This window comes from Vicia villosa, linkage group LG2, assembly GCF_029867415.1.
Source record: "Vicia villosa cultivar HV-30 ecotype Madison, WI linkage group LG2, Vvil1.0, whole genome shotgun sequence".
Lineage (NCBI taxonomy): Eukaryota > Viridiplantae > Streptophyta > Magnoliopsida > Fabales > Fabaceae > Vicia > Vicia villosa.
Genome location: NC_081181.1, coordinates 140679661 through 140705526, shown reverse-complemented (window position 1 = coordinate 140705526; position 25866 = coordinate 140679661). Strand labels below are relative to the sequence as shown.

At 34.5% G+C, this 25866-nt stretch overlaps 5 protein-coding genes across 10 annotated transcripts; 1 reads left to right on the top strand and 4 right to left on the bottom strand.

The window, feature by feature from the left end:
- Positions 1-1656: 1656 nt before the first annotated feature.
- On the bottom strand, positions 1657-4827 carry LOC131646919 (subtilisin-like protease SBT1.7). The gene is made up of 2 exons (XM_058916845.1): positions 4672-4827; positions 1657-4125 (listed from the first exon to the last, which is right to left on the bottom strand). Exons 1-2 carry the CDS (start codon positions 4675-4677, stop codon positions 1816-1818), a joined length of 2316 nt encoding a protein of 771 aa, XP_058772828.1. The 5' UTR covers positions 4678-4827; the 3' UTR covers positions 1657-1815.
- Positions 4828-14021: 9194 nt separating this feature from the next.
- On the bottom strand, positions 14022-19262 carry LOC131650174 (uncharacterized). Its single transcript, XM_058919897.1, has 9 exons — positions 18974-19262; positions 18881-18890; positions 17152-17212; positions 15276-15452; positions 15062-15112; positions 14757-14911; positions 14530-14677; positions 14217-14366; positions 14022-14125 (listed from the first exon to the last, which is right to left on the bottom strand). Exons 1-9 carry the CDS (start codon positions 19260-19262, stop codon positions 14090-14092), a joined length of 1077 nt encoding a protein of 358 aa, XP_058775880.1. The 3' UTR covers positions 14022-14089.
- A 609-nt stretch (positions 19263-19871) lies between these two features.
- Positions 19872-21090, top strand: LOC131652257 (laccase-4-like). Its single transcript, XM_058922063.1, has 3 exons — positions 19872-19975; positions 20319-20470; positions 20649-21090. The coding sequence occupies exons 1-3, from the start codon at positions 19889-19891 to the stop codon at positions 20824-20826; spliced, it is 417 nt and encodes a 138-aa protein (XP_058778046.1). The 5' UTR covers positions 19872-19888; the 3' UTR covers positions 20827-21090.
- LOC131652258 (protein ARV 1-like) lies at positions 21059-22913 on the bottom strand. 6 transcript variants are annotated; one of them, XR_009298675.1, is made up of 7 exons: positions 22753-22909; positions 22290-22435; positions 21980-22162; positions 21684-21773; positions 21549-21593; positions 21364-21446; positions 21059-21266 (listed from the first exon to the last, which is right to left on the bottom strand). XR_009298675.1 is itself a non-coding variant. In XM_058922064.1 (6 exons), the coding sequence occupies exons 2-5, from the start codon at positions 22064-22066 to the stop codon at positions 21480-21482; spliced, it is 336 nt and encodes a 111-aa protein (XP_058778047.1). In that variant the 5' UTR covers positions 22067-22162; positions 22290-22913; the 3' UTR covers positions 21059-21266; positions 21364-21479. The 6 variants fall into 6 exon arrangements, 1 of the variants encoding a protein (XP_058778047.1); XR_009298673.1 differs by having other exon boundaries at positions 22633-22908; XR_009298674.1 differs by having other exon boundaries at positions 21844-22162; positions 22290-22913.
- A 2267-nt stretch (positions 22914-25180) lies between these two features.
- Positions 25181-25582, bottom strand: LOC131650173 (S-protein homolog 2-like). The gene has a single exon (XM_058919896.1). It carries the CDS (start codon positions 25580-25582, stop codon positions 25181-25183), a length of 402 nt encoding a protein of 133 aa, XP_058775879.1.
- Positions 25583-25866: the final 284 nt, after the last annotated feature.

Sequence of the window (25866 nt, the reverse complement as noted above, 5' to 3'; positions counted from 1 at the left end):
GAGGTGTACTATGAAATTCATTGAGTAATTTAGGCACCAGCTCAGATTGTGCAGAAATCACCAACCGCCCCTCATAAATAAGTACACTTTTTTGGTACTCAAATCCAAGTCTCTTCTTCGGATCAACCTGCACATCTGCAATGATTCTTTTAAATTCATCATTGTGAATTTCAGCTTTAATTGAATCCTCTTCTGCCCATACTGTGAACTTCAGCTTTAACTGAGTCCTCTTCTGCCCATCCTCATTCATCAATGCTTGAAAAGTGGAAGATGCTTTCATGAGTCCAAAGGGCATCGCTAGCAACTCATAATGCCTTTCGTCCGTCCTAAATATGGTCATGTGAATATCCTCCCATTTAACCTGCACTTGTTGATACCTTGATTTCAAATCCAGTTTAGAGAAATATTCCTCTCATCAATGTGTGTTTTAGCTTCGCAAGTCCACAAACTACCTCCCCAGCGTTTTGGTGATCTCTGGCTGGCCAATCCTGTCAATGTCACACATTTCCCATCCTTTCATAACTGCATTAGCTGTTTATCCCAGTTGATCAACATATCACCTAAGGACTTCAACCAAGAGATTCCCAGCACTATAACCACTCCTTCCAACATCAATAAACACCCTCCATATTTTTAGATTTTGTGTAATCCATTGTCCCCATACTTACTTAACAGTTAACACTAATAGCCATTGACAGCAACAAGAGAACCAAATATGTTATAAACAATACATGAGTAACACTAATGACGTAATGCTGCCTCTTATATTCCTTAGTATGTGTTAAGCAAATTAGTATATTGTCGTGCTGATGATACTACTCAACATATATATATTTTGATTGGAATGTAATTGATTATCTATCATTGAGGTTTATGGTTTAGATTGAGCTCTTAATTCAACCTGAGTAGTCTCAAGTGATTCTTCTATGACTTTATATGTTTCAATACGGACTAAATGGTGTTCCGTATACTATTCAAATAGTAAAATAGTTTGGCGACACTTCATGACTGGAGTAGCAGCTGCAGCTTCAGTGAATTTATTCATGTTCAACATTGAGTGATAAAAAACAATCTAGAAAATCTAAAAACAATTCCTAAAACGATTGTAATCGTAACACTATTCATTAAAAACAAAACAAAACAACATAGAAAACTCATAACTCTTGTTCATAGCAACAAAACCATAAACAGGTTCAAGTACATACACAACACTAGCCAAGTGCCACAAAACAGTAATGTAAACACGAACAACAAAAAAGAATAGTTCATGGATGCACATGATGAATTTAAGGCTAGTTTTTAGATCAATTACACCCTACAACATTTATATACTCTCTCTTTTTTCAGCAAAAACCACAGAAAAACCACAATCTTATCAAGTACCAATACAAAGGAAACATAACATGAATTCTAGATGGTACCATTCTCTGAGCAATTTTAGCAAACAGCAAAACAATAAGTATAACAAAAAATATATGTAAATCAGAGAGGGGAAAAATCACAAAGCCTCTCCCTAGTTCTGCATGCACGAACAATGCCACATGAACCAAGAAAAATGCAAGAGTTTAAAGCAAAATTAACCTTTCAAAACATGAGACAGTATAGAATTTTGGGATTGACCTCAACCTATGACAGTTAACACATATTTTGGGCTAAATAACTTATTGGATACTCCAAACACACATTTTATCATAGATAAATATCACTGCTGCATACAAATTTGATAGGAACAAACAAGTATCCTTTCTAATAGAGATGTTGAAATGCTACATAGGTTCAAAAGCATTTATTCAAACACATACAATCAAGCTTCATTCAAGCTTTTTTAAGCTTTTTCCAACTGAATGTTATTGGACTTCTCACAACAGTATTTTCATTGGACCATTCTAAGCTTCCAAAACTATCTCTTTCTGACCTTGTTGTAGTAGAAAATGTAACAACATATGACTTTTTCTCATCCTTTTTGAACCTTAGCACTTGTGGCTCAACAGTCACATTTACCAGAGATAGGTTTGATTGAACCGAAACTTTGTAGGTTCCAGCAGCCCCCACGTTCGTTAGAATACGCATGTGTTTAACAACCTCCATCCTTTCTTCAAACACCACAGCAAATGAAGGGTAATTGAGGTTTGTTATACTGTAATGTTTCTTTATGTCACAACTATACTTTCTTTGCACCACGGTTTCAATATTTGCAGCTGAGTAGTTCAATGCACAGAGGAAGCTCAAATAATCATCAACTGTCAGATCATACACAAGTCCGGGATGTAGTGCAAGAACAGGGTCCACGTGTCCAGCCCCAAAATCAAAGGGTGTCGCAGGCTTTTTGCTATCATTGTCCAACAACGCCTTTCCATTCTTGTAAGCCGGATAAGCAGTCGTCATCAGCGCAGATCGAATGGCAGCTGGGCTCCAATCTGGATAAATCGACATGATTAAAGCTGCTATCCCACTGATGTGAGGGCATGCCATGGACGTGCCTGAGTAAATGTTAAAGTCCACGCGCCTAGAATCCCAATTCTCATTAGCGGGACTATCATTCCTAGTAAATGCTGCTAAGATGTTAACACCTGGAGCAATTAAATCAGGCTTCAATATTTGCGGGGTAATTAAATTGGGGCCTCGTCCGCTAAACCTTGCAACAGCCGGAGACACCTCTACCCCAAATTTTGTTCTTTCAGAAACAATTTTAGCCATTGATTTAGTAGGATCAGAAGAAAACAGATATTTTTTTATGGCTTCACCAGTTTTGTAGCTCACCACTATTGTTGGCAAAACATGGGGTTCTGCCAACAACTCCTCTCCCTGCAAAGCAAGGTTGGCCAACACCATACCCAAAGCACCAAGTGATTTCACTGTATTTCCTTGCTCCGGAGCATTAGGGATTCCAGACTCACACATCACGATCTTCCCGGTTACTTTTTCTTTGGCCAGGCTACCCGACATACACTGGCTAGCTTTGTATTCTTCATCATGATCAAGAAGGCTTGCATTCCCTGCATATATAAATGACACAGAAGTATCGGGTAAAGAACTACCGTTGTAAAGGGACACTCCTGTAAAATTTTGATTGTTTCCGAGAGTGATATATGCAGGGAAATCTCGGTCAATTGTGCTAGCTCCCACTGTGGTAATCCAAGGTGCTACATTGGTGATAGAAGAAGATCCGGGACCATAGTTTCCTCCTGCACAAGATACCATAATTCCATGCTCCATTGCTGCAAAGGTTCCGATTGCCATGATGTCCTCATAATAATCAAGTGATATAATTCCGAATGACAACGAAAGAATATTGACCTTGTCAGCAATAGCTTGATCAATTGCGGCTATAATATCAGACTCCAAAACATGACCACGTTCCCAGCCAACCTTGTATATAGCCACTCTGGCTCCAGGGGCCATCCCACGTGCTGTACCGGAAGCGTAACCGAAAAGACTGGCATTTCTCACCGGAGACCCTACAGCCGTGCTAGCTGTGTGGGTTCCATGGCCATCATTGTCTCGTGGAGACCTAGTTTCCTCGGTTGCGTTGATCCTACGACCCTTATCGGCCTCAAAACCCTTCAAAAAGAACCTGGCACCAATCAGCTTCTTGTTACAGCTTGAGATCGGGAAATCTGTACTTGTTTCACATATTCCTTTCCATGTGCTGGGAATGGCCCCGTATCCAGTATCATCAAAGCTCTTGCTTTCAGGCCAAACACCGGTGTCTATAACACCAACAATGATCTCCTCCATGCTTCTGTTTGAGAATGCAGGGAACGTGGCATGAATTCTTTCTAATCCAAGAAACTGTGGACTCCTAGTGGTAAAAAGCTGATACTTTTTATCCGGTGAAATTTTCAGAATCCCAGTTTGGTTTGACAGCAGTTGCACTTCCTTGGCAGTTAAACTGGTAAAAAATCCATGAACAGCTCTGTCATAGCTGTAGAGAATTTGGGCGGAAGGAGAAACCGACCTCAGAGTGGATTGAAACCAGTGTGAATGGTGGGTGAAAATGGATGGCGTTTCTGATTTCGCCATATGAACAATATAGTTAGCCTTTTCCTTAGAAGGCGTGCAGACACCACCATAGACGAACAAAATCGTAAAAGCAATTATCACAGCAGATTTCTTCATACTGGCCTGAATTCATAGAAAATAGTATGCAGATTTCATGAGTGATTAACGACAAAAGTCATCATGGCTTTAGACATTCTAATACACAGTGATAAACATAATAATAAATTTTAAAAAGTGAACATTAAATTTATTCGACAAAATTTTAATCTCTTACATTAATTAGTTTTATCCAAGTGATTCTATCTGCGTTATCAATTCCAAATGAATAAGAAATTCTATTGATCATAATTTATCATCACCTCCTAACACCAACTAATGTATACATATTAGTGAACTTCTTAAAACTTCTTTTTGATTAATTATATGCTCTGATCAGGTTTATGTTTTGATCTGGTTTTAGTAACTCCAATGAATAATAAAATGCATATAACAAGATCATATAAGTTCTAATGACAACAAATTCAATTTACTAAAGCATGAAAGTTTATATTATCATTGTTATCTAATATGTGATTTTGAGTGTTTTCATTGTAACAAAATCAATCTTCTTAAAGACATTCGTAGAACAACTTCACCTACTAATGTAAGTAAAAAGTTCAGATTACGTACCTGCATGTGTTACAAAAATGACCTTTCTTCCTTTTCTCTTGACCAAATGTAACAGAAAATGATAATGTCAAATGTTAACAGGTGAGGCAAGGAGATACATTCACTTTATTCTTCCATCTACAAGCAAGAAAACATAAATGACCAACAAATCAAGAAACTACTTTCGAACTAAGTTTTCAAAGTACTATTATGATGTATACCTTAATAGGAAATATAAATAAATTGATTTAGAAATTACTTTCAAACTAAGTTTTCAAAGTATTATTGTAATGTATACCTTAATAGGAAATATAAATGAATTGGTTTAGGGTTTATATATGATAACAAATTAAAATTTATAAACATAATTATAATTATAATCAAAAATAAAAAAATATTTAAAAATTAAAACATAATAATAAATTTTAAAAAATAAATATTAATTTCTTCCACAAAATTTTAAACTCTTAAATTAATTTTATCCAACTGAGTTCTAAATCTTAAATTAATCATATTCGATTGAGTTCTAAACTTTAACCAAATTTAAATCCTAAAAGTAATTCACCCTACCTGAGTCCTAAGCTCTTATTCACTCAATAATTGATTCTATCATAATGAGTTCTAAATCTTTAACTGATCATGTTTGATTGAGTTCTAAATTCTAACATTAATTTTATCTAATTTGGTTCTAAATTTAAAAGTGGTTTTATCTGACTAAGTTATATTCTTCATCAAGTTATAACCCCAACGGCTAGTTTATTTCAGATTTAAAAAATAGATTTTTTTAATATTTTTAAAATAGATTTTATAAAATCATTTTTTTAAATTTTTTAAATTTTTTTATATTTGTTTTTTCTAAATTAAAACATTACTTTTGACATTTTATAACATAAATAAACATTATTAAGACCAAAACTTAGTCAAAATTGCAATTTTTTTAAAAAGTGATATTTCAAAAAGGATTAAATAGTCAATTGGTCCCTGTAAGTTAGTGGATTTTTGAATTTAGTCCATGTATCTTTTTTTATGTCTGAATTCTTATATCTCATTTTCATGTTGGCGTTAGTCTCTGGAGTTAGAATTCTGTCCAAAAAAAAGCTGACTGGGCTAACGTTGCTGATGTGGAAATGATTTATATTTAGTTTTTAGTTAGCATAATACACACTAGTATATCTATTAGTTCCCCACCAAATATGTCAAATATTCAGAAATGTACATTTGCTTTTAGTCCCTGCAAATTAGGATTATGTATGTCGGATGAAATTAGAATCTCTATGTGTGGGTTGGAGGAGACGAATGAATGAAGATGGAGAAATGCTCGATTTCATGATCAAGTAACGCAATCGCTTCAGACAAACATTGTGGAATCTTCATTCTTCGTTCTATATGTGAGTTACTTCTGTTCATTATCTGTTGTTGAAACCTGTAAGTCATGGAGTTCACTCTGATTATTCATTATGGGGGTAGATTTTTTAGGGACTGTATTGTATATTATAGTGGGGGAAATGAGAATGCAATAGAAATTGATCCGGATAGATGGAGCTTATTTGAAGCAACGGGAATTGTGAAAGAGATAATTGGTCTTAAGTAGTCAAAATACTAGTTATGGTGGTATAACAATGATGCTAATATGATATGTATAGTAGAATGGTCAGTAATGTGGATGCTCACAATGTATATCAATATGCTTTAGAAATGAAATCTATAGTGAACATGTATGTTGAGCTTAAAGGCAACTACAATGCAGTAGAATGTGAACAAGTTGAAGTAGGAAATGATGTTGGTGGAGTTAAGGATGTTGAAGTAGGAAATGATGTAGGTGGAGGTGATGATGTTGAAGTAGGAAATGTGTAGGTAAAGGTGATGATGTACAAGTAGGCAATAATGTTGGTGGAGTTGAAGATGTTCAAGTAGGAAATGATGTTGGTGGAGTTGAAGATGTTAAAGTAGGAAATGATGTTGATGGAGGTGATGTTGTACAAGTAGGCAATGATGTTGGTGGAGTTGAAGATGTTCAAGTAGGAAATGATGTTGAAGTATGTGATGAAAGTGACACTAGTAAAAAAATGTTAATTTACACCCGTTTTTTATTAAATTTACACCCATTATTTTAAATAAAAATCAGGTGTATATCCATAGGGTGAGAAATGTCTAATGAATTTACACCTATTTAAAACGGGTGTAAATACGTTCTAGTTTACACCCTATTTTAATTAAAATCGGGTGTAAATACGTTCTTAATTACTCCCCATTTTAAAAATATCGGGTGTAAATACGTTCTACGTTACATCCTATTTTAACAAAAATCGGGTGTAATTGGGCGTAATTATGTTTTTAATTATACCCTGTTTTAATAAAAATCGGGTGTAGATACATTCTTAATTACACCCTATTTTAATAAAAATCGGGTGTAAGTACGTTCTTAATTACACCCAGTTTTAATAAAACTCGGGTATAGATACGTTCTTAATTACACCCTATTTTTATAAAAATCGGGTGTAAATACGCCATTTATGAATGAACAATTATATTATATTTAAATCTATTTACACCCTATTTCATATACACCATTTAGTTATATTTCATGTACAGTCATAATATTTCAAATACTATAAAATTGATCGGTCATCATTTCTACTTAATTTCGTCATAAATTCAGCATAAGATCGTCATACTTGGTAACACTTTGTGGTTGTTTTCAAGAGTTTTTCGTTGATTCCTTTAATATTAGTTAATTGATTGCATTATGTTTTTGTGCCCTTTATCATGTCTTTTTAGATGCTTTTGATCTCTCTACTCGGTGGTTGTAGGTTAATTCTGGATCAGATGGAAATTGCACAAGTGTTGGTGTAAAAGAAGCTGAAAATCGTGACAGGCGTGTAGTATTTTGATCATAACTGGAGCTTCGTAACTCGGAATGACGCGGTTCCGGTGGCAAAATTTCTCTAACGAAAAAGGCTACAACTTTGATGTTGAAGTCAAAGCCAAAAGAGGCAGGGTCGGACACGGTCAGACCGTGTCAAGTGACACGGCCGTGTCCGACCTGCTGAAGAATTCTCCCCAAAAGTGGCAGAAGCTGACACGGTCAGCCCGTGTCAAGTGACTTAGGCATTAGGATTGCAAACCAAAAGGTTTTCACTAAGGACTTAGGAAAACACCCTTAAGAACAAATAGTTGCATCATATGAACTTGTTAAAGAGATCTTATTACAGAGTCATTAGAAGGCTGATCATACACCTACCTTGGTATTATTCTAAATTTATACACAAAAGCTATTTTACTTTCAGCTTATTTATTTGAATTTTATTATTCCAATATAAAAACCCCATATGCTCTTTTGTTTAATTGACTGTTTATAATAATTTATCTTTCCTACGCAATCCTCGCGATCGATACTTGGGGTAAAACCCATTATTACTACATCGGTGAAAATAGTACACTTGCTATTTTTCCGATCAAGTTTTTGGCGCCGTTGCCGGGGATTGCCAAAATATAAGTTATTATTCAGTCAATTAAAATTTTATTGCTCTGCAATTAAAATTTTATTTCTTTTGCAAAAATTTGATTTTTATTTACTTATTTATTTTTATTGTTTACTCCCAACTAATAACTGTCTAATCTTGTATGCGAGGTAAATCCTCAGCTGAACTTCTTTTTGACGCAGAACCCGAAAGATTATTGCGAGCACGACTCCGAGAAGTTAAGCGGAAAAGACTGGCATCGAAAGAAGAATCACCTGTAGTTTCAGAATCAGAAGACGAAGAAGTAATATCTATTCAGTCCGAGCAGTCAGATTCTGAGCCTGAAACTATGGCAGCTGATCCACCTCCTCCAAAGAGACTTTTGGGTGATTATGGAAGGGCCAATGCACCGCTTGGAAGAATGACCATAGTAAATCAACCGGTTAACGTGGCACACTTCCAACTACATCATTCTACTATCCGTCAGCTAGAGAGCAGACCCTTTGCTGGAAGAATCAATGAAGATGCAAATAAGCATTTACAGAGATTCCTCACCACAACAACATCATTAAAAATAGAAGGCCATTCTGAAGAAGCCAAGAGACTTGTGATGTTCCCATTTACTTTATTCGAAGATGCAGAAGAATGGTTTTACTCACTTCCAGCTGGAAGCATCACAACATGGCAACAGATGGAAACCGCCTTCTTGAATGAGTATTTCCCTGCTTCAGTCTTCATTCGAAAAAGATATGATATCGTGAATTTTAAGCAAAAAGAAGGGGAATCGCTGGGAGATGCACATAAAAGGTTCAAGAGGTGTTTGGTTGCTTGTCCTACTCATAACATGGACCCAACCGAACAAATGCAGACTTTTGTTAATGGTCTCTGACTTAAGACTAAACAGCTTATCGATACTGCCGCCGGTGGCTCAACAAATTTTTCAACAGCCACTGGTATCAAGAGAATCATAGAAGCTATTGCCGCTAATGAGCACATTGAGTTATATGACCGTGCAATGAGCCAACCGGAAGGAAAAATTGATTTAAAGCTTGCAGATCAGGTTGTTAAAATGGAAGATCAGATTGCGGCTGAGGTAGAAAGAAGACTAAAGAAGATGAATATTGGAGAACAGAAAGTAGCACAGGTTGAGCCAATCACATCAGTTTTGTGTGAAATATGTGGTGGACCGCATTTTGCTATGCATTGTGTGGCAACGCAGGAACAGGTTGAACAGATTCATATGTTGAGGCAGAATAATCCATACGCCAACACATATAATCCAGGATGGAAAAATCATCCTAATTTCGCATGGAAAGACCAACAAGGAAATATTCAAAAGCAGGGACCCAACCAATATCAATCTCAAGCTCAGCCACATCAATACATACCTCCACAACAACCACCATACCAGCAACAATTCCAACACCATCCACAACAGTTCCGAACTCAAGGTCAACAACAATTTCAACAACAGGTACCGAAGAAAGAAGATTGGGAGATCGCTATTGAAAAAATGGCAGCTCAAAACTCTCAATTCCAGGAATAAACTAGGAGCAATCTAAGGAACACCAGCGCTTCAATCAAGAATCTGTAAATTCAAATGAGTCAGATAGCACAACATCTCACTCTACAGGCACAAGGTACCCTTCTGAGCTCAATTGTGAAAAATCCTAAAAACGAAGAGAAGATTAATGCTGTTACTACAAGGAGTAAGAAAGTGGCAGAACCGGAAAAAGAAAAGGAGGAAATAGATGATCCTTTGGTGATTGAGGTAGATTTGGAGATAAGAGAGAATGTGAAAGAGCCCGAAATTGTGATACCACCGGTTAAGCAACTTGAAGAGAAAAATAAGAAAGATGTTAAACCGGCAATCAAGCTTCCTTTTCCTTCTAGAGTGACAAAGAAGAATTCAACAGAAAAGGATTTTGAGAAGTTTGCAGCCTTGTTTAAAAAATTAGAGGTTAATCTACCTTTCTTTGAAGCACTTGAGCAAATGCCTTTGTACAAAAAGTTTATGAAGGGGGTTATCGGTAAAAAGAGGCCAATGGGGGGAGAATCAGAAATTGCAACAGAAAAGTGTAGTATAGTCTCTCCAGCAAGGAAGATCCCCATCAAGAAGAAAGACCCTGGAGCGGCGGCGATACCATGCACTATCAAGAATAGAATGTTTAAAAAGGTACTCATTGATTCGGGTTCTAGTGTGAGTTTAATGCCACTATCTATCTTTAAAAAGCTTGAATTGGGAAAGATAAGTGAAAGTGAGACAAAGTTAAAGTTCGCTGATCACACCATCAAGAAATCATATGGGATAGCTGAAGACGTACTAGTGGAGATTGGTAAGTTTGTATTCCCTGTTGACTTCCACATCATGGACATTCCTGAAGATGAAGAAACTCCTATCCTTCTTGGGAGACCATTTTTGTTGACAAGTCGTTGCAACTTTGACATTGAGAAAGGGACTCTGACGGTGAAAGCCTTTAATGAAGAATTAACCTTAAAGATGCTAGAAGTCAAGAAACAAAGTGAAGGTGTACATGATCAAGCTTCTGTTGGTATGATCGAAAGTGAGGGAGAATACAAAAGCCCTAAACATCTCCAAGAAAAATTTTCAAGCATAGCTTCTCAGGTGGAACTAGCTCATGTTTCTATCAAAAGTCCTAAGGTCGCTATAGAAGTTAAGAAGAAAAAGAAAGAAGCAAATCAAAGTGAGAAGATGAAAGTGGATAGTAAATTGAAGAGAAAAGCAACCAGGTTTGGAGAAGTGACAAGCAACCAGATTTGGAGGAGGAAGTACCCTCCTTAATAAAGGGTAATGGATCGTCGAGCCATGCGACGTTAAACGAAGCGCTTCGTGGGAGGCAACCCACGGTTTTAATAATGCGGTTTACTTTTTGTTTTGTTTTTCAGAAAATAAAGAAAAGTGGGTCTCTCTGGTGAAAGCTAGGAAGCGGAAGCTGGAGTCGCAGTACCCTCTGTGAGTTCACCCTTGCTATCTCGAATTGAAACATTGAGGTCAATGTTTCGTTCAAGTGTGGGGGGGTTTTATTGCGTTCTGTTTTTTATTTTTTGAGTAGTTGTTTTTCCTAGTATTTCTATGCTATTATGTTTACCAAGTGTTACAGATTGATGAGATTTACCGGATGGTTGATGGAATGGTAGTAAAAGGATGAAAGATCCAACCCAAACTTGCATCCCTGGAAGTTGATTCAACCAAAAATAATTGTTGGACGCAACTTGATGACACCGGACCGAGATTGAAAGTTGGTACACACGAACCGAAAAAGGAGCAACATCACACGATAAGTACTATGGATCCTGTAAGCTATGCCCAACATGGTGAGAATACAAAAAAGCCAAAAATATATCATCATAAGAGAGTAGTCAGGTATGACTTTATCACTTTGAATTTGCGTACATTCTGCTCATATAACACTACATGATCACACACACTGAGGCACGTTGTTTCTGTTTCCCTCTGAGCCTTTCTAGCCTTCCCATGTTTATTTTTATCCATTGTAAACCCATTTGAGCCTGTATCCCTTGTTTGTGTTAACCACATATATTAACTCACGACCAAAAAGAAAAGAAAAACTAATTTCTTACCCTGCTCGGCATAAGTGTTGTAATGTTGTGTTATATCAGTGCAAAAATTGTAAGTTTGGGGTAGTACACCTAAAGAATGGCGAGTGCGAAAAAATGAATGAAAAAAAAAAGAGAAAAGAAAAATGTTGAGACATCAAAGTTCCTTAAGAAAAGGAAGAATTCGAAGAAGCACTCGCCTAAAGAAAAAGACTCATTGATTTATCACACACTCAAAGCAAAAAAAAAAAAGAAAAGAAAAGGAATAGAAATAAGGGTGTGGTTAAATCCTATGATGCTATAAGAAGCACGAAAACAAGAAAAACAACATGAATGCTGAGCCTATAACCCTTGTGTATCCTTTTCCTTGTTTATCTAACCACACCTAAGCCCCGCTACATCCCAAAGACCTCAAAAAGTGTGTGTAGAGTGTTTGTGTATGAAAGTAGAGTTTACTCAAATTTAAAATTTGGTATTGCATATCATGACTTGTGAGTGAAGTTCATTTTAACCCCGAGAGAATTGGTGAGAAATGTGAAAAAGCTTGCAGGTGAAGGAGTACTTTGACGTGGAAGTGAAGCAGAAAACCCGGTTCGCGAAACTGAAAAAATTGATCGGAAAGGTATAATTGAGTTGCGAAAAGCATTGGTTGTAATGTGGTAGCATGAATTCAGGGGTGACCTTTGTTTTGTTCTCTCATGCATCACTTGAGGACAAGGAATGAGATAAGTTTGGGGTTGTGATCGGTCACCATTTCTACTTAATTTCGTCATAAATTCAGCATAAGATCGTCATACTTGGTAACACTTTGTGGTTGTTTTCAAGAGTTTTTCGTTGATTCCTTTAATATTAGTTAATTGATTGCATTATGTTTTTGTGCCCTTTATCATGTATTTTTAGATGCTTTTGATCTCTCTACTCGGTGGTTGTAGGTTAATTCTGGATCAGATGGAAATTGCATAAGTGTTGGTGTAAAAGAAGCTGAAAATCGTGACAGGCGTGTAGTATTTTGATCATAACTGGAGCTTAGTAACTCGGAATGACGCGGTTCCGGTGGCAAAATTTCTCTAACGAAAAGGGCTACAACTTTGATGTTGAAGTCAAAGCCAAAAGAGGCAGGGTCGGACACGGTCAGACTGTGTCAAGTGACACGGTCGTGTCCGACCTGCTGAAGAATTCTCCCCAAAAGTGGCAGAAGCTGACACGGTCAGCCCGTGTCAAGTGACACGGCCGTGTCAGCCTGTGCGGACAGAATTTTTGATTTTCTATGTTTTTACAATTTTAAAGTTCCGGGGGCAATTTGGGTATTCCGGCTGAGATCTGAAAACCTAGAGGGATTAAAAGAGGATTGAGAGACAAGGAGAAGACACTTTTGATCGTACGAAAGAATTCCAGAAGAGAGCAAGATAGCGTTATCAAGGTTGTGGAAGACGAAGAGATTCAACGGTGGAAACCATTGAAGATCAGAGTTCTCCTAATCTTTTGTAAATGTCTAAACTTTCTGATTTTGGTTTCTTGAATATTATGAGAGGCTAAACCCCCCAATGCCAGGGGGGTGTCCCTGATTTGCATTGTAATGACTCTGAATATCGTTGTTCTTTAATCAAGCTTTCATATTTTGCAATTTAATTATTTAATGTTTTTATTGCTTTCTTTGTCGGCAAAACAAGATTGATCCACGGTTAACAATCTGTAGGACTACGGTTAAGGTTTTTAAACAATTAAATCTTATTGTTATCACCTAGGCCTAGGGATACCATAAGGTTATTTGAAAAATTCTTGATTATTTACATCTTTGGTTCACAAACCTTTGTTTCTAAGGACTTAGGCCTTAGGATTGCAAATCAAAAGGTTTTCACTAAGGACTTAGGAAAAACACCCTTAAGAACAAATAGTTGTATCATATGAACTTGTTAAAGAGATCTTATTACAGAGTCATTAGAAGGCTGATCATACACCTACCTTGGCATTACTCTAAATTTATACACAAAAGCTATTTTACTTTCAGCTTATTTATTTGAATTTTATTATTCCAATATAAAAACCCCATATGCTCTTTTGTTTAATTGACTGTTTACAATAATTTATCTTTCCTACGCAATCCTCGCGATCGATACTTGGGGTAAAACCCATTATTACTACATCGGTGAAAATAGTACACTTGCTATTTTTCCGATCAAAAATCATACACATAAAAATCATACTTTAACTAAGTCATAATATTTTTAATATTAATCAAAAAGTATACAAAATCATGTACAGTCATAATATTGCAAGTACTATAAATCATACACATAAAAAATCATATTTTAACTAAGTTATAACACTTTCTTCATATATAAGTTTTCTTCTTCTTCTTTGGCTTTTGTTTTGGCAACATTTCTATGTCTTTATCCCCTTCAACCATTTGCATCACCGTGAAGAAGTTTCAGTATCTGCATTATTGAAGAAACTTGATTAATAACCCAAAGGACACAGTGTGAGACAAAACGGAAGGGAATGAATTTGCATAGACAAAGGACTTACAACTCGGATTTGAGGTCGCAATCTAGGAACCCGTCTAATACAAAGAGTATCAGCTAAAACCATTCTCTTGATCTGACAATCGTTGTATTCACTTCCAAGGCTTGGGTCAAGCAACTGGGAAATCTTCCCACTTTTCAAGATTGATGTTGCCTGAAATTGGATGTGGTCATTAGTCATATTGACTTCCAACTCTTAGGATCCAATACTAGTGGAATGCTGAGTTCTGGTATTAGCACATGCTTTATTTAAATACATACAGTGTTGTAACTATCTTAGATGCTGAACTCATAAGACTATTAAAAAAACAACTTACCCACATAACAAGGCTCTCCTGGCCCTTTGGAGATTCGTTGTTAATGGGTTTCCTATTGGATAGAAGCTCAAGGAGTACAACACCAAATGCATATACATCAATTTTGTCAGTAACTCTACCGTGCATAAAATATTCAGGAGCTAGGTACCTGTCAGATAAAACCTTTTCAGACCAAATCAAATAAAGATAAACAAGCCATGGAAGATAGAAAAAGGAATGCTACTCACCCAAATGTTCCGGAAACATCAGTACAAATAATATGAGAAGAAGAAGAACCCCAACTAGCTAGTCCAAAATCTAAGAGCTGAAGAAATAAACATGTGGCATAGAGGAAGGGTATAACTGAAATCAAGTCCAAAGAAATATAAAAAGATGACAATGCCTATCAGAGAACAAGGAGAATAAATATATTACAGTACATGTGCCTCAAAATCATCTAAAAGAAGGATATTCGAAGATTTGACATCCCTATGGATTACTACTCGGGCACAACCATTATGCAGATAATCCAAGGCCTCGGCTACACCTACACCCACTCGGTACCTCTCTTGCCAGCCAAAAGAATTATAGTCAATTCTGTTACCTATTCCAAAGAGCACAAGAAAAACAAATAAGAGAAAGTAAAGAATTACGAACTCAATAAAAGACAACCTATACACTCTATTTATTTTGTATTCCTAGTTAGTTAACTTAAACATTCAAAAAAGATAGATAGATACCTTCAAAAATTCGAGGGAATGACATACAAGTGTGCTAGCAACTTCTGCAGCTGCCCCAACCACAGTAGTTGGTGAAATCCAAGATAAGTTGAAGCTCGAATTGAGGCAACCTATCTGCAAGTTGGGACATTCATTCTGTTTCAATTTCTCCTGCAGTGATGCCATTGCCCGTTTTGTACACTCAAATGTTCCAAACTCAATGGCCTGCGTTGGAAATATTCGAATCATATTGATCATGTTTTCGGCCCACGATCCTTTTCATCCCTGCTGCTCTACAACCTGAAAGAAACTACCAGTGATATTTTTCGACCCAATACCAACTATAGCAACTTGCCCTAAAATTAACTTTTAGAGTCGCCACCTATTCTACCAGGGCGAATAGGAAACCCTACGCGGTTTAAAGATTCAGGGTAAGATTATTATAATCAGGTTAAGGGAAGGTGTTAGGCACCCTTAACCCTTTCCTAAGGGTTGCATTGTAAAGTGAAGGTTTATGGCAAAATCATTGAGGTTTATAGCTAAAGAAGTGAAGAGGGCGAAAAGTGAGATTTTAAGTAAATTGAAATTTTAGGGAGGGGGACTTGCCTTGTTACAAAGTTCCTACGTATCTCCTTAGGGAAAATCAGAGTCAACGTAGTTCGGGGCACAGGGTTGTACGCCTTAGAATTTGATAAGAAGGTGTTTGAAGGTATTTTGAGTTACCTATCGTAGTTTTGAGTTTTGTGGTTTGCAAGGCATTTTGAGTTACCTTGTCGAAGTGATGAAAATTTGTAGTTTGAAAGAGTGTTTTAAGATTTGGGCATACAACCCTGATTTAATATGTTACCGTTAGTTGCGATGATTAATAGATTTGATCATTATAGTTAACGGATTAGAGGAAGTATTGCTAACCATTCTGACCGATAGATTCGATCGTCATGAATAGCAAATGAGTGTGTTTTAAATTAATTAAATTATTAATTTATCGTTATCCCTCATAATCAATAGGTTTGATTATTACACGATAACGAATTGAGTATGCTAATCATCGTAACCAATAGATTTGGTAAAAATCATTTAGCAAAATAGATGTATTTTTATTGCTTTATTTCTCGCCAATGCGACTATTGGATATAATGGGATCGAAGAGAAAATTGATAAATTAATCCAGAATTAATATTTTTTCCCAAAGGGCCAATGGGATTGGGCAAACCCTAATGCATTGATAAACCTATCTAGGGTTTTTGTGATCTAACAGTTAAAACAAATTAACTAAATTGATCGAAATAATTGAATGATCGAGAAAATAATTCTAATATTAATCATAACCCAAATCCTAATTTATATTCTATCCTTAATTAAAAACAAAATAAACTAATTGAATTAAAATATAATTACTTAAACCTAATATAAATAATTAAATAATAAAAAACAATATATAAAAAACCTGGCTGTGATTCTGTGTGGGGACTTATTGAAGCTCCACGGTGGGACTGCGTTTTCTGAGCATTGGATCTCAGCTGGCCGGATCAGAATGTCACTGGGTGGAGGAGCATCGTGGACGTGCGTAGCCTCGTTGCACTGAATCTGAGATAAACCTAACATACAAAGGGTTAAAATATAAAGCGTGGAGGGTAGGGATCGAACCCAGGCCCTCACGCTGAACAATAAATCGTCTTTACCAGTTGTGCTGCGTGGATGAACTGACATTGACTCGCGACCGTATGTTAATATTAGATCCATTAATTCCTCATGATTTCAAACGAAAGTCGTTGGTGGGGCCCACCTCTGGATGTCCAGCCAATCAGAACAAAGAGGAGTGCTTGGACCTCTTTGACTAACCAATCAGAGACGGAGAGAGGAACCATCAGTTTTGACGGACCAATAGGAAACCTGGATGGAGCCACGCATGCCAATCATCTACCCTCGGCTTCTTGACGCCGCCGGAACAGTAACGGAGGCCATCTTCTCCAGCCATACGAACCCTGCAACATGAACAAAATGATTCACACAAGATGGGAAAATAGCCCAGACCACGTAAATAATATGCTGCGAGTTCAGTGGTGGTTTTCTTTTTTCCTGAAAATTCCTGCAAACTCAGATATGAAGCTCCATGAGCTTCATGCCCTAATAATGGCAAATTCGTGACCGGCCACCAAAAATTGCGAGTGAGTTGTCAAATCTACTCTAAAACACCATACAAACTCATTTGTGACATTAGTTTTAATCGAAACAATCTGTAAATAAAAAAACGATGATGAACCTAATTGTTAAAAATATGCATGTACGTGTAGTTACGTAAGGAGCATGGGGGCTCTGCAAGTGATTCTTCTTACCTTTACTTACCTCCAGAACAAGATTCAATCGTTAAATGGCCCTGAGGAAGTCTGCAAATTAGGATTTTAAAATCCCCAGTTTATGTGTAATCTTGAACTTATAAACCCTAGCTCTTTAACCAATTTTTCGTCCCCCCTCTCCTTCTGAATGTTTTAGTATATATATATATATATATATATGGACTCAATTAGGGTTGAAACTTGTGTACAAATATATTGCATTCAATGTAGAAAATATTGGATTTTCAATCTTTCAAAATTTGCATCTAAAGCTTCCACTTTTGTATCAATCTTCTCCCAATCATATATTTTGATTTTGGCCTTTATTTATGAGTATCTTGGATCTCAAGAATGCTGAATAATAAGCCTTGTCTTTGTTGATTTGATTTTACATTTTGTTTTAATTAAAATTGAATTAAATTGAATTAATCCAAAAATAATTAAAATAAAATAAAAGAGGACGTGCCATTGGGCTTGAGAGGTTCTTGGATACTTTAGAAATAAGTTTGAATCAAAGAAGTTTAGGCCCATGAGTAAAAAATGCAATTTCCATCACTTAGGGTTTCAAGCTTTTCTCAAATATCAACCAACTTATACCAAACATATCTCTCTCAATTTTTATCACATGGAAGCATTCTAGGACTCTTTGGAAAGCTTAAAGAGCCCTCTAAATAACCCTTTTGGTTTCATCTCAATTGAAGCTTCCATGCTCAAGTTATGAGCTTTGACCCAAAAGGTGTTTTTTGTTGACTTTTTGGAGGACCTATAATCTTCTGCACCATATCTCCTAAATGAAGCATTTCTGGCCTTGTCTTGTGAGAGACAAAGTTGTAGGGAATCCAATTTTCTTCCGAATAGGCTTTGAGTGAGAAATTTCTGATACTCCATGTGGAAGTTATGGCTAGTCAAAGTTGAGTTGACTTTCTCCTATAAAAAACTCTAATTTGAACCTTTTGAATTTGTTCATCTCCGAGTTTTTATTAATGAATCATGATCAACCCTTGATCAAATGATGGATATAACCTCCAATACTTGATGTTGACCAAAATTCACGAGTTTTGACGGTACTTCGCCCATAGTTGACTTTTAGGTCAAACTAGTCGACTGTGGATCATCCGAGCATTTGAATGAGCAATCCTTGGAATTGAAGCTTGACTTTTGACATGGAGATGCTTTGAGACATATGAGACACCTTGAGATCCACTTGAGGCCTTAGAGATTCAAACTCTTTTGATAAAGTGCAAACTCAAATTTAAGGGGCCCTCGATTAGGAGAATGTTGCTTGTGAATGAACCCTTGAACCTTGACACCAACTACCATTCTTGTCCTGCACGTTGAAATAATGCAAAACATTTTACTAACACATAGTAATTAGCAATAATGTATGTTTAAGTGAAGAACTCAGAAAACCCAACTCATATCCCTTGTAAATACAATTCTTAAATTTCCTATACATAACACTCCAATCACGCTGGTGGTCTTTTGCTAACAACTTCCTTGGTAAAAAATCTGCCCAAGCTGAATCATCATTTGGCGTTACATGATAATGAGACATCACTTCTTTCTTCCATGTCTCATTCTTTGATACCCCTAATTCATATTGCAACGTATGCGATTGACTCATAATGTTTGTGCATTCTCTTCCAGCAGCACAACCACACATCATGAAGGCCACAATAACATATACAAGAGCCTCCATCTTTCTGAAAACTAACACAATTTTCAAATTTTACTCTTCCCTTCCTAGATAAAACAGACTTAAACATGACCTGGATTGCCAGGCTTGCAGCCTTGGCAAGATCTTCTGCACGTTTCTGAATACATGAAACAATCCGATCAAAATCATCTGAACTATTCTTTATTTTCCCTGCAGCCTCGATTGAGTTTAGTACAAAACAACAATTTCTAGGAAGCCATATATAATAGGCAATAACAGCTGCCAAACCTCAAGCAGATCTTTTTCATGCTTTGTCCTATCGTAATTTACACTTCAAATTTACACATACAATATAAAAATATAGTTAATAAAAATTCTATTGATAATGAGAAAAACAAGTATTTGTAGCTGAGCTGTATTTTTCAACTCACTGGAGATGAAAATAGCAGCGCTGGTTTGCATTGAATAAGACAGATAAGGACAACATTGTGTAGCATGCAAGAAATCTTGGTATAGTTTTTCAAAATGTGCATAGCTAGCATTTTTTAGTAGTCACCTACCATACGTAAAACGACAGAACATCACAAATTATTCCATTATATAATGTTAATATGCTTGGTCTTGCATAATTATTATTCAAACAAGAGGAGATTAATAACGTGAATAGAATGGAGCCACGCTTTCTAGCAATTTTTATGATAGCTCTTTCATTTCCACACTTTGTTCAGTCCTTGGTGCGTCATTACAATTTTAGTGTAAGTACACTTCTTATTCTCAACTTTGCAGGCTCATTTAAATCGAAATATGATAGTAAAGGTTGGCATTAAAACATTATCAAAATAACAGTTCCTATGCTACTGTCAAAAATGATAGGGTAGACATTAAAATGGGTCTATGATGTAATAAGTCAGACTCAGGCTTAACATTTTCGAACGACATTGCAAACCTTAACATAGCCTATTACCACTCCTAAATTCTTATGTGAGATAAGGCTGAATAAACTCTAAACAAGATTTTTCAAAGAACTCGTTATCATAATACCGTGTTTTTTTCAAAATATGGGAAAACAAAACATTTCATGCTGCTGAATGCATACAGGTGGTATTGAAGAATGAAACAAAGCTTTGTTCAACAAAATCGTTTGTCACAGTAAATGGAAAATTCCCAGGGCCAACTTTGTATGCAAGAGAGGATGACACTCTAATAGTAAAGGTCACTAACCATGTTAAACATGAAGTTACAATCCATTGGTGAGATTTTCTTCTTTTAACTGATAAAATAATTGACAGTGAAGTATTTTGACTTGTGTAGTACTGACACTTTTGATTGAAGGTGTGTCAAGTGTCAGACACGCGTTTGGTCACTGTTAGTGTTGTGTCTTCACTCATAGATTTTCATTTGATTAATCATTCTTAGACGTAATCACAGGCATGGAATCAAACAGCTTCAGACTTGTTGGTCTGATGGGCTAGCATATGTCACACAACGCCCTATTAAGACAGGAGAAAGCATGCCATCTCTTAGCAGCTATCACCGGTGTCAGGTTGTTCATGAATTGAACTACTCCAAGCTGACACATTTGATCTTCATTGCTTCCAATCACTAACAAGTATTATTTTAAATTGAATAACTCATTTTCAAATTCACATGGCGAATATAACATCAAGAATGAAGGCCAAGCATCATGTGCATATTGACAATTGAAATAACATATATCTGATCCGAACATATGAATTTTACCCACACCGGTATATATGTAGCTCTGTGAGTACTTAGGGTAGCCAGATTTTAATAGATTCATGAGTTTCCCAATGGACAATGTTGTTAGTATTTTTTAAAAAGCTAAAATAACAAACATTTTTTCTGCTAAGTTAAACGGGAAGTACGCTAACCAATTGTTCCTTTCTTTATTACAAGTATGGTGTTACAAAAAATATATCAGAGGTATAACCTGGAGACACTGATAGATATATGAAGAAACATCTTGACCATAAAGAAGAAGGTTAAAAGAAACATAAAGTTTCCAAAGAAGACATCCATCATCATCTGCCAATGAAAACCATAAAACATTAATCAAAGTTAGCATAAAATTCAGAACCAAGTAATTAACGAAAAGGTGATTTTAACGTTCAGATAACTTAACTTTGCAACAAATTGACACTAGTGAGGAGTAGCTCATTGATGAACTCGATTTACTTTTTCTGCTTTCCAAGATCAAATATCTGTCTTCAACAAATTGTAAGGCCCTCATATTTGATTTTAGGCTAGAATTTTAGCTCTAAGGCATTGAAAAATAATAAAATTCCATAAGATGATAAGAATGGATACATGCATCAAAAAGAAGAAAAATGGCAGCCAATTTCCAAACAGTCCCTGCAAAATTATCAAAAAGAAGCATTCGTGAGATTAATAATTCAGTATGAATGAGCACAACAAATCACGAAGAAATTGATATTCATATACCTGAAACTTCAAGGTTTCTTGATTAATGACATTGTAAAGGAGATGTCTATAGGCCTTGGGTTTGTGAAGTATTAAATCGATTATAATAATCTGCAAAAGAGAACCGGAAAATGATTTCAACTTTGAAGTAAGCCAATGACACGAATAAAGAGCTACACACCGTGATTTCACATTCTATGTATTCATCTGCCACAACCTTGCAATTCTCATATCATTACAAAAACGTCTAAAAATCAATTCACTATTTGAAAATTCAAGACAAAAATGAAAAGAATAATATGATTGATATGACTTACACATTTCATCAAACGAATGTTACCCGGAGAATACTGAAGATAAAGTGTTTTGATGGGAAAACCACATTGAATACATCTATAACCCATTGGTGATGAGAAAATTACAATCCAAAAACACAGCTTCAATCAAAACTGTAGTTTCATGATTATCGGTGATTCGAAAATCTGGAACAATGTTAGGTACTGCAAACAAAAGAAAAAGCAACATCAAGAGTTGATTCTTGGTAAATTGAAGTACGCATTGTAGAAACCCTAAATTCAATTACGATGATTAGAATACTGAAAAAATAAAGGAATAATATGAATGGACCTCGGGTGGACGGAAAACCCAACGACACCCCACCGCTCCAACAGAAGCTCAGAGAAACGATTCGGGTTTAGTTCGGGTTAGGTCAGAAGGCAGAAAATTCCATAACATTTCCTAATTCCCATTCAATTGTATTCAGCTCAACCTCACTGGCATGCACAAAAGGCACATTGTATTTTGATAACAGAAATGACAGAAAATTCCATAACAGAAATGACATTATAAAGACGAGAAACAGCTCAAGCATCAACAACAATACATTAACAACAACAATTCCGCAGCAGAAATCGAAAAAAAAAATTAAGTTCAGGCATTTCACCGAACACTTGGTCTGCAAGTTACGAACCGGCAAATACATTAAGAATTCGACACCGAATCACAAACAAGAAGCGAACAACCATCGCACAGCAACATTCGAAGAAGAGGGACGAAGAAGAGTGAAGCCGAAATCAAACCGAAGTCTCACCGGAAACTTGTTGTTGTTGTTGCGCAAGAGAAGCGAACCAATAAACCAATTCGTTGAGAGAATCGCATTTATAGAAAAGCGCTTATGAGTCGTCCTATAATCATGTTCACAAAAGCCGCTTCTCCAGCAGTTATTCCACAGTTGTTTAAGATTATTACACTTAATAAAACATATTAATAAAATAGATTGTGTTTTGTTCATATGTTTAGAATTATATTTTGGTTTATAAATTTAAATAATTTTTGTCAAAAAGTCCATCTAAATTTACAGCCATTTTTAGTTTAATGGGAGTAATAAAAATTTGATTATAGTAATATTTTTAATTTCCACCCGTTTCTAAAAAATTGGGTGTATATAGACACATGATAATACTTAAAATAATATTTTATTTACAAAATTGTCACCGCATGTTTTATTTACACCTGTTTTTTGTATATTGGGTGTAAATTTTAAAATTATATTAGTGATTTTGAAGCTGATGGTTTATCATTTGATGACAGTAATGATGAGAGGGCTCTTGGATTGGATGATTGCTTTGATGAAGACTCGGCAAATAGTAAAAAAGGTAGGGTAAAAGTTCTAGTAAAGAAGCACAAACTTACTCCAAAGAAATTTCAAATTAGTGTTGATAATGCAGTGTCATCAAGTGGTGTGGATAAGAAGATGGAGACAAACTATACTAGTGATGAACTTGGTAGTAGTGACCCTAATGCATCTGATGGAGAGAAGGAACCAAAATATCCAAGGTTTATATATGATTACAAATTAAAATTTATAAACACAATTATAATTATAATAAAAAATAAAACAATTTAAAAATATAAACACAATAATAAATTTTAAAAAATAAACATTAATCTTTGTTCGACAAAGTTTTAAACTTTTAAATTGGTTATATATATATATATATATATATATATATATATATATATATATATATATATATATATATATATATATATATATATATATATATATATATATATATATATATATATATATATATATATATATATATATATATATATATATTGATGGTTATATTGACTCCAAGAGTAACTTATAATAACTTACTCCATGGAATAATTTTTTCTTTCCATATTTAATAACTTATTATTTTTAACCATTAGATTGAAAAGAATAAATGGTCAAGATATGGAATAAGTTATTATAACTTACTCTTGGAGTCAATATAACCCTCATATATATATATATATATATATATATATATATATATATATATATATATATATATATATATATATATATATATATATATATATATATATATATATATATATATATATATATATATATATATATATATATATATATATATATATATATATATATATATATATATATATATATATATATATATATATATATATATATGAGGAGGGATCAAATTACACCCGAAGAGTTACACCACGAGTCAATATATGAGGAGTAAATCATATATATCTATAATGATTTACTATATCATCAAGATATCCAAATATTAACGTCAAAATGAGCTTTCATATAACGTTAATTTTGATGTTATTCAATGACATAGTAGATCATTATAGATTAAACTCAAACTTTATAGGAATGATCTATATGATATTATGTTTCAATCCAACGGTTGAATTTAAAAAATATTATTTCTAGATGTAGTTATTGAACGAGTGTAACTCGTGGTGTAACTCTTCGGGTGTAATTTGATCCCTCTTCTATATATATATATATATATATATATATATATATATATATATATATATATATATATATATATATATATATATATATATATATATATATATATATATATATATATATATATATATATATATATATATATATAAAGAAGTCAAACAAAACAATTTTATTGGCCGCTTGATATTTTTTCTAGTCAAACACTAATGACATTTTAAAAAAATAATTCTTTCTTAAATGCTAACTTGATATTTTTGATTCCATTTTGTGCATTAACATTTCTCAAATTTAAAAGCAATTAAAATTTCACAATTACGTTTATCAAAACTCAAAACAATATTCATTCATATGGTAAGAGTAAATAAATCAACAAATAAACTCACATTAATAGCATAAAACAAACTCACAAACTCATATTAATAGCATAAAACAAAAAGAGAGAAAAAAAAACAACTCTTCACTAAGACGAAAATAAAGCAATGATATCACAAACAAAATCTTTTATTTTATAGGAAAAAAATCAATTACAAAAAAAATAAATACGATAAAGAAGATGATTTTATATCAAAATTGACTTTAAATCATCCTTATATTAGACGATGAAGAAGAAAAAGAAACTATTTTTTTAATCCAAACTCTCATTATATTGATAAGTTATTGTTACATTGAGTTTTTAATTTACTCAAGTACAATATTTATTAAGAGATAAAAATATGTATTGCATTGGTACTTATGGATCCCAAGAATAGCAAATCGACTTATGGGGAGATATAACCTTACATGGTCCTGATTGTGTAATATTCCAATTGCAAGTAGATCTGCAAGTTGATAGATCTCTATCAACTCTGTATATAACATAATAATGTGTTTCCCTTTTCCATTGAAATTCGCAATAGTAATATCTTCCATCAACTTCAAAACTAGTTCTCCAACTAAAAGTAGCACCAGGTTTAAGAACATGAACTCCAAGATCATAACTCCCTGGATCTCCCGATCTGCAATGAAGAGTTAAATCTAAGTTTCCTTTCAAAGAGTTAGTAACATTCACATGTGTTCCAATTCCAAGAATATCATCAACACATAATAACATCAACACGCATAATAACGTCAACTTTGGGATGAAAAGTGACATTGTCCTTTCAAATTAATTTTTTCTTATGCAAATGAATAGACAAAGGTTAAAATGATAGTTGGAAGAGAGACATATATTTATAGGAAAATTAAACGTTTCAATATTTATTTAATAAATTAAATCAACTATAAAAATTTATAAAATATGTTTAAAAATATTGGAGCATAAAAATTAGAGTAATGCTAACGAGTGCCCCTGGGACACTGGTTAAGAGATTAAAAAGGTAAGTTGAGCATCGTTTAATAAAGTAAAAAAATAAGTTTTTTCCTAAAATATATGTATTC